We start from the raw sequence: 9,949 nt of genomic DNA, 5'->3' as shown, positions 1-9,949 counted from the left end.
TGTATATATATAATGCAGGCCCGTCGGAAGGAATTTTAAAGTGGTATCGGTTTCAGTTGTGGGTCTGGGTAAAACCGCCAGCGGGGTTCGAAGGGGCCAGACAGGTAACCGCAGGAGTTTGAATATTTGAATAGCGGACAAGAAAACGATGCGAGGAGCGTAGGCGACCGAGCGGGGGAGGGTAAATGGAGGGGGTATCCCCCTTGCTACGTAAGAACATTTTTGAATTGGGGGTGTAAATCATGCAATTTAGCACACTTTAAAGCGATTTTTTTTTTTATGCGCTTTCATTGTAACTGGCAGAAAAAAGACAAATTACTCTTCATTAGAATAGGAAAGTTGAGGTCAAAGCTCTGGCAGAACTCTTCATACAGCTTATGCATCAACTGAAAGAACACACACACGCGCGCGTCGCGCACACAAAGGGACGCGGGCTCCAGCGTGGTGGCACACGCAACAGAAAGAGATAATAAAAATAAAAATGCAGCAGTTTTTTTCGGTTTTTGGTGACTTCTTCCGGCCAAGGCAGCCCCTGAGATCCGGTCTGACAGCCCACGAATAAATAGATGGTCAAATAGACCGCAAAATGCCGGAGGCCTTGTTGTCGACATAGAATTTACGCAGAGGAAGGGCGGGTAAGAATGGTGTCCAAATGATATGAGCGGGTTCGGTCATCAGGCCTACGTTGGAATTGAAAGCAAATTTAAAAATTGAATGAAGAGGTGACGAAAATGGCGGGAAAATCTATATAGGCTAACCTTATAAATATGGAGGTTTCAGCGGTCCAGGTGGGAGCTTAATTTATCACTTTCTGAGTATATTATTTTTAAGATTTTGCAGATTAGGATGAAAAAGTTCTTCTGCATAGGCCTATATGCCTTGTTCTGTCGTTTATGTGATACTGCGTTCATAAATAATGGAAAATAAAGCCAAAGCAACTGATGTTCGTGTTCGTGATAAAGCCTACGATGCAGCGCTATGATCATGACATTTATCAGCCCTCCCACCTCTCTCTTCTTTTTCTCTACTCTTTTCTCTCCATCTCGTCTCTCTCTCCTTTCTCTTCTCTTTTCTTCTCCCTCTCCATTCTCTCTTCGTCTTCCTTTTTTTCTTTTAGGTTGAAAAGTGGTACGTGTCAATCCCTGTAGCAACCGTAAGCGGCTCCGACGGGCCCTGATCATAATGTATTTGTATATATCATATATATTTGTATTATAAACAGTAGAACTTCGTTGACGAGAAGTGAAACAGTTCGTACCTACGTTTCCCTAGCTGACACGTGAAAACAGTCGCAGAGGCTGGGCGCGCTACTTTATAAGAACGAGCCTCAGGTCACGCGTAAACGCGGTGGTTTTTTGATGCGTAGCACGAATCGGCTCGATCGCCTACTGATATCCGTGCGAGCACGCGCGCACACATCACATACAACATCACTTGCAGGCGTCAACTAAGACGCACACCGAGCTGGCCACGTCTGACAATTCTCAAACAGTGACTTAACACGCCGTGTCTATATTGTACAGGGCTATGGGTGGAACGCCCCTCAAAGAAGCCCTGACGGCGTCAGAAACTGGACCGTCAAGATACCTGACCGTCAAAACCTGGACGGCGTCAAAATCTGGACCGTCAATAAAACCTGGACCGTCCATGTTTGTCACAGGGAAAATGTTTATAAAGCGTGCAGTCTGTCGCCCATTGTTACTTTGAATGTGTATTTATTTTTTTTGTCCGTTGTATAAAAAAACCACATTTGATGTGTCTCCGTGTTTTGCATATTTATGCTAAATAAAGTAGATAATTTAAATAGGGCCATCAACTGACTATCTATGATGACCAATGTACTGTGCTTACTCATGACTCTATAACTGCGGGGGGGGGGCAACTTGAATTTAGAATATGTTTTCACTGAAACTTTTGAGTAAACTTGGAAAAATTTTGGCCCAATTCACCGTCGGCGAGAGAAGTACGGAGTCATTGCAGTCCGTCGCGAGTTACGTAGTAAGTAGGTTAGATACTGCAAGTATATGAAAGCGATGTAACAGGGTTAGGGTTAGGGTTATGGGTAGGGTTAGGGTTAGGGTTTAGTGGTTAGGGTTAGGTTAGGTAGGGTCGCTGTGACAACATGGACGTCCATGGTTTGTCGGTTCCAGATTTTGACGTTCAGGTTTTGACGCGTCCGCAGGTTTTGACGTCCCAGGTCGACGGTCCCGGTTTTTGACAGGGAGCCATTGTAAAGCAACTATATTACGTAGTCGGTACTTAGCACCATCTTTTTATATTAAATAACATCTGTATCAGTCCCGGACGCCATTTGCTATACCTGTCCCGGACTCATTATGTACCAGCGGCGGACCCATTATGTATCAGTCCGGTATCTATTTAGTAGCCAGTCCGGACCGCCATTTATATATATTCAGTCCTAATAATTATTATTGATTTATTATTTATTATTCATTGTTATTATTATTATTATTATTATTTATTATTATTAATGAGGGGGCTACGGACGCGATGATAAAACCCAGGAGTCGCGGGTCCGGGTCCGGGTTTTATGCAGGTTTTTCCTGGGTCCGGGCTGGGTCCGATCGGGTTTGTTATGCGGTTTCCGGTCCGCGACCCATTCCCTAGCACCAGTCCGCAGACTTCATTATTACGGCAGTCGGAACTCAGTTCTGGGCATGCGTTCCGGACCGCATGCGTATCAGTCCGGACCGCATTCTACTCCACCGGACTCATTTATGGTACCAGTCGGACGCATTCTGCATCAGTCCGGACGCGACGCTTGCGTGGCGTGTGTATGTGTGTGTGCGTGTGTGTGTGTGTGTGTGCGTGTGCGTGTGTGTGTGTGTGTGTGTGTGTGTGTGTGTGTGTGTGTGTGTGTGTGTGTGTTGTGTTGGTGGTTGTGTGTGTGGGCAGGGGCGGATTCAGACCGTATTTTCCGTATTGGGCAAATACGGTCTTATGATTCAAAGTTGCCCTTCGAAATTTTTGTGCTAAACAATACAGAAAACAAATTTGATGGCATTTGGCTATATTCTTTATTTGTTTCTTTTCTTCTGATTCATTGAGCATGGACTGTGAAGGAAATGCAAGCATTTACATGTAACAATAACTGCTTTGATATCTGAAAAAGAAGGGAAGTGGGCTTGAATCATTCTGGCATTAATTGCTGGTATGGCAAAGGCGCAAAGGCAGGCAAAGAATAAGAAGAACATAAAGAAGGCAGAAATAGAAATTCGCATATGAGTTTTAACTCTTGTGCCTGATAAATGTGTGCTCAAATTGGCTGCATTATTTTGTCCCAGGGACCTCTTGAAATTGTAAAAATATTTAACACCGGACGCCAGATCCCCCGCCATGTGCTCCGCGGCTAGCCGGCGTCCACTGGGGTTCGTGCCCCTTTTGGGTTTGATGTGCCCTTAAAGTTTGAAAAGAATAAACTGTCTTAGCTCAGCCCTGGATCCGCCCCTGGTGTGATCTGTGCGCGAGCGTGCATTCGGCGCGCGCGCGCGGCTGTGTGTGTGTGTGGTGTGTGTGTGTGTGTGTGTGTGTGTGGTGTGTGTGCGTTGTTTGGCGTGTATCGTCGTGGCGTCGGTATTGAGGAAACGATTTTGCACGATGCTAGGCGAATGTACGGTGTACGGGTGTATATGAGGAAACGATTTTGCACGATGCTAGGCGAATGTACGGTGTACGATTTGAGCTGAAGTTGGATGAGTTACGCGTAGTAAATCGTAGGTATTATAAGGCTAGTAAATGACGAATTTCCCTTGTTTATTGAAGTCACACTCCTTCCCTATTATCTACTCCTGATACTATTGTCGTACCCAAACTTGGAATCTGCACAATCTCGAGATTGTGCAGCGATTGTGCTGCCCAAACTTCGGATTCCCTAGTTTGGCTGACCAATCTCAAGATTGGGCAAACTGAAAACAGTCGGTGATACAACAACCGCTCATAGTGAGTGTGTGGCGTGCGTGGTGCAAACTAGGAAGAGATTTATCTCATATTTATCCAATTATTTATTATAATCATTTAATATTTATACAGAGGTGCCAAACACATTGAGGAAAGAAGGTATACGACCTTATAGTTTATGATATAACATTTGAAATCCTAATAATCATATGTTTGTGCAAGCTCTGTTTACCTCCGTTTTCCCAATCTCAAGATTGGTTGCCCAAACTGCGGATGGGCTGAAATTCCAAGTTTGTGCAAGATTCCAAGTTTGGGCACAACACTATTAGTATTACTACTAGTATTACTATTTTTCATGCCATATTGATGCACAGATATATACGCATAGACGTCGAGCCACTCTGAAATATTGATATTACTACAGACAAAAATGTGACACGTCTGTCCTGGTGTAAATATTGAAACACAATATTCGGCCAAGCATGCTTTTATGTTGAGTCTGTCTGATCAAAATATTTTTATTCACAAGATCCTTGTATAGAACACTACTTTGGCAACATACTTTGATGGATTTCGGGGCAAGGCAGCTTTAACACTATCACAGTCACAACCCAATTACAACCACTTGGATTTTAGATACCAAAATTTAAGTCTACGTTATTTGTTGACATCAGCATTTATAGTAGACGTTTCATTAAATTCCAGATTCAACTGAGCAACCAAGCCGATCGATTTTCAAGTTGTATGTGTCAGAGCTAACTAAGAAGTAAGTAGGGATACTAATCGCTTACAATTACGTGCAATTCATTTATCAGTTTTTAGCTCGCCTTGACATCGTCTAGGGGCCATGGGGCGTCGTCCGTCCGTCCGTTCGTCCACATTTGGCTACGGTCAACGATAACTTGAGAACCGTTTGACCCACATGTTTCAAATTGCATACAGTTGTTACTCCTATGGGAGAGATTTGAACGTCTTATTTTGGAGCATGCCAGTCGACTTACTTTCGAGCCACGCCCACTTTTTGGCAAAAATGGAAATGGCCATAAGTCAGTTCAGGTTCAACGGATTTTGCTCATTTTTGGTATGTGAATGAATAAGGACTTGCCCCAAAACATATCACACTAGTTTTTATATATTTTTTAAATTATGCAAATTAGGTAGATTAAGTCAACCTATTTTTGAATCATTCTAAACTGCGTGTTTGCTGCAGTTTTTTTGGTGGGGTAGCGAGATTCGAGAAGATAATTTGTGGTTGCGTACTACCCACTCATACCTTTGACCAAAATAACAGAAAAATGTCAATCAACTGGTTAACAACTCTACAATCATGCCTACGTGTAATATTGTGTTTTAAACTCTTCGTTACAGTAAATTTGACTGAAATATTTTTTCTTTTTTTCTTTGCGCAATAATTGAAAACCAAAATGGCGATCATTTAGGCATAGCGCCATCACTCGCCCAGATTTCAGACTCAGATCTGAAACATTTATTTTCACATAAAAAATTACGCATATATATATAATTATCAAGAGTATATAATGGTGAGCTATAGTGTCATTGACACTTTCATTTAATGTCCCTCTAGCTCTATTATAATTAACCAATCCCCAACAACCACAACAATTTTGTTATTTAACTTAACTATAGAAATATTATTGTGTCCCTTCTAGAAATGATGAAGTGAAGCTTCTATTGACAGAGGATTTAGAGGAAAACTTTCTCTCAGGCCTAGCTGAAGCAGCTCAGGGAAGGTAAGGTTTTATACATGAACAAATGTTTTACATTCTACATTTGTTACATTTTTATATACCTTCAGAAGGTGAACTATTACCATGTAAAGTCGCAAGTTTACTTTCGTGACTCACATACTGTAGGTTTACACTAATAAAGATAGGGCACAGCCATTCAAAACCAGTTAGGTGTGCTCATTTTATTTATAGCATACTCTTATTTCTCACAGGATAACAATTTACGATGGCTACACTGATTCCTGTAACTGGGATGGCACTAACTGCAATGCTGCTGAACGACTAATCAATGATGTCAAAGCGTCACCTGTAGGCAAAGTTCCCATCATGATCTGTAGTCTGTCTCCACTGCTTATGCGCAGTTCGGCTAATGTTTACCGCCTACTGCATCTCCTGACAAGCTGCAAGGGTGAGTGTCTGATAGGCAACATGTATGTGCGATGTGGAGGTGCTACACTCATCGGTGGCTAGCATATCGGGCCATAAACATTAGATCCAAAGACCAAGTTGGTGTGAAACAGAAATGGCGGTAGCACTTCGTGTTTTCATGCACTGCCGCCTTCACCAATTACTTCATATCTAACAAGTTGTGAGTAACACCTCCATGAAGCTAACATCCCACGCCGGACTGCCGACTGGTTAACATGTGTGTAACTATAGAGTGTTTTGTTGTTATTATGTTTGGCAGGGTGCCAGGTGGTCATTGCTAATGTACACATTGACATGCATGATGACAGCGTCATCGTACAGCTCGAGTATCTTGCATCTACGATCGTACGTGTTAAGCAAAATATGGAGTGCAGCACCCAGCACAAGAAACCTACGGGAAAAGTCATTAAGAAGGTGAGTGTCGAGTGATGCTATGTTCACACATATTAGGCTCATAAGAAAGTGTGATTGGTGTGTTTAGGAGTTTATGTATGAAAATACTCAACATACTTGTAATGTTGTGAAAGACCCAGCAACATAAGCTATCAAAATAACTTACTTGCTAACTTGCTTAAAAATTTTACCTTTTGTCGATGTTTGTACAAAAGAGTACATCTTCATTATTTCATATAATACTTTCTTGCTACTTTTAGACTGAGGTGCTGACGATAGCAGATGATTACAGTCTAGATTCGTGCAAGGAGTTGGTTGCGTTGAAGATGCCACCAGGTGGAACTACTGTAGCTGAACCGCCTAACCCAGCTGCCAATCTTTCATTTAGCCTCACTCTCAGGGAAACAGAGAAGGAAGCTAGAAGCCAACTTGTGCTGCTGTACACACATAAACGCAGGTATGTCGCTATCGCCTCTAACGTTCTACTGAATGTCTCATTGCTATTCTTTTACTGGTATTTCATCAAATTCTTTATTTAGTATGTGTGAAGACATAGTAATATGATCGAGACCATCTCATTCTCATCTCGTTTTACCTGTTCGAACAGATTGGTTATTTGGAGCAGCGATGTATATTTTCTTACTCTTAGTAATATCTATTATTTCTAAATTTTGCACAAGGGAGAGATAGTGATCTGCTAGGGGCCGGCTCTGATTGGCGTTGGCCAATTTTGTCTCTTATTTATTTTTATTATTTTTGGCTAATTTTGTTGTATTTTAGAATTAGGGTTAGGGTTAGGGTTAGGGTTAGGGTTAACTGATTTCTATATTCACAACACACTAATAATGCGCCATCTAGCAGATCACTTTCTCTCCTCTGAGACCTACTTATTATTTCTTACAGCGATATTGTGCCAGTGGTGCCATCTGGTGGTCAGATTTTCTACCAACCTGACGAAGCGGATGATTTTGATGAAGATGATCCTGATGATGATTTGGACATTTAATGTGGCATACTACATTATCTGCTTGAACTCGAATAAAGCAAGGACACACAAACTATGTAACGGACATTGCTATATCTTGTTATATAGTCGATTATGGTTAATTTTCTCACAACCATGTACATATAATATTATAAACATATTAAATTATATATCGTTTTGCATAAAACACGTCTGACACCTTTTTTCGAATTTTTATGCCACATAGCACTTGGTACACAAAAAGAAAATAGTTATCACATACTACGTATGTAGTGAAATTAAGCACTTAGTAATTATGAGATCTATACAGTACCCACAGTCGGTATGGCAAATTCAATAGAAACACAAATTGCGTGATTCGTTTTCAGTACCATATGATGCTCACACAGTTTTGTCTAAAAAATAAATGAATAAGTTCTTTTTAACCAAACTATAATTTAAACGTACCGTGAACGTTTCAACATCTGTCAGATGTCTTGATCACTACGATGATTCAAGAACTTATTAATTTATTCGATTATAACAAACAGATGAACCTAATAATTATTAACAATAACAGTTTCGCTAAGTTTCCAGTTCGTGAATGTTACCTGATGTTACTAACAGAAATCTGCGTATAATAATACGTTTTTTTTACAGTAATAGTCACGTGCTGCCATCTAGTGTATGTATTTTAACAGAGGCACTCGAGAAATCAGCGAATTCTGTGAGCTAACGCTTATTCACTGTATCAGCAGCATTGACCCAGAAAAGACGATAAATTGATTTCCAGACTGGCGCGTGGGGGCACTTGATTTATCGATCGTCAATACCTCCGTGAATGTCGTCATTGACTCACAGCTTCTCCATCCTCGTGATCATCATCGCCCTACCTGGGGGATAGCTATAACTCATTTTTTGTCTGGGTAGATATGCAAAGCCAAGTGCGGTGTGTGTACGCGCGCGTATGTGTGTGGGTGCGTGCGTGCGTATATGTCATTGTGTGTCAGTGTCGGCTGATGGGGTGGGCCGGGAATATTGGTAGTTGCTGTTACAAATGGCGGTGGTCTCACAGCCATGACATAAATGCTAAGTATGTCCGGTTACGTGTGATGTGATAAAAATCTTGGGGAAATATCTGTAACTTCAGTCCATGTAATATTATGTCTAAATTTCAACCCTCTCCGACCCGCGTTGACTGGTTAAGCAGGGCCCGCTCTTCAGCGGTACAGAAGGAACAAAGTAAATTTCGTGATACATGCATGTGTCCACACTCAGGCCCGAAGCCAGCTTTATATTGGGGGGGGGGGGTTCGTTTTTCAATGTTGGCAATTTGCTCGGCAGGGGCGTGTGCAGGATTTGTACCAGGGGTGGGTGTAACCGTAACCCAAAGTTGCGAGCACGCGAAGGGGGGGTCTGGGGGCCCTCCCCCAGAATATTTTTAAAATTAGACCCCCTCAGATGCGTTTTCTGCGCGAGCAAGGGGGGGTCCGGACTCCCTGGACCCCCCTGTACACGCCCCTGCTCGGGCGCGAAGCGACCAGGCGAGGGAGCCAAGCGACCGAGCGGGGGGAGGGTGTGGGAGGGGGGTGTTCACTGTTCACCCTCCCGCACGATGGAGATTTTGCAATTATTACACTAAAATGGAGCGACCAGAGGTGAAATTCTTGCAAATTTAAAAAAAAAAAATTTTTGGCTTGGGGGGCTTGGGTTCGAACCCCCCGAACCCCCCTTGGCTACGGGCCTGCACACTTTCCTTGGTTCAACCACTCATTCGCCGTATCATAATAGCTTTAATTGTAAAGCCAATAAATTAATAATGCAACCTCGTAACCTCATAAATATTAGTCTTCAATGTCCGGGAGACTATATATAATATCGAAGGTGGAAAGAGACAAAGTTAATCAAATAGACAGATCATCACCGCGGATCGCAGTAGAAAAGGCAGCCTCAACTTTGCAAGAGGAAGGGAGAGAATTCCAATACGGAATGACAGAAACAAAAAAGCTAAACGTAAAGGGATCCTATGAAGATGGCACGTGTTAAAAGCAATGATCATGCACGCTCAGATGATCGATGCCTTCTTCGTTTCTGTCATCCCATATTGAAATTCTATTCCTATATTCTTCTTTCAGTCTTTGGTTAATTCCAAAATTGTGGCTGTTTCTACAGCGATCCGCATCTGTCCATTTGGCTCTTGTCGATTAATTGGCTCTCTCCGTCTTCGATATACTATATAGTCCCTTTATCTTTATTTTTAATCTTAATGAGATTAATACGCATTTCGCTTACAATCCTTTGATGTATACTATACAATGTGTACCTTTGATGTATACTATACAATATAATATAATACACGTGTTTGTATTATATGCTCTCAGTCTATGCTTATATCAGCAATTATATTATATCAAGAGCTAATAATATATAAGAGCTAATAAGAACTAAGCTAAGGTATTATTAGCTCTTGATTATATATATAATGTTACACGCGCAC

At 41.8% G+C, this 9,949-nt stretch overlaps 1 protein-coding gene across 1 annotated transcript; it reads left to right on the top strand.

Annotated features, from left to right (window-relative positions):
• Window positions 1–4,623: 4,623 nt before the first annotated feature.
• On the top strand, window positions 4,624–7,664 carry LOC106821420 (elongator complex protein 5-like; the record flags this gene model as incomplete). Its single annotated transcript, XM_014826208.1, is given in 6 exon segments — window positions 4,624–4,684; window positions 5,589–5,669; window positions 5,879–6,075; window positions 6,355–6,509; window positions 6,749–6,945; window positions 7,392–7,664. Coding segments are annotated over 6 exon segments (794 nt in total), but the record flags the coding sequence as incomplete, so codon positions are not given.
• Between the last annotated feature and the right edge of the window lie 2,285 nt (window positions 7,665–9,949).

Source organism: Priapulus caudatus, unplaced genomic scaffold (assembly GCF_000485595.1).
Source record: "Priapulus caudatus unplaced genomic scaffold, Priapulus_caudatus-5.0.1 Scaffold72, whole genome shotgun sequence".
NCBI lineage: Eukaryota > Metazoa > Priapulida > Priapulimorpha > Priapulimorphida > Priapulidae > Priapulus > Priapulus caudatus.
Note: the sequence above shows the minus strand (reverse complement) of the source record. Positions and strands in the feature narration are given on the sequence as shown.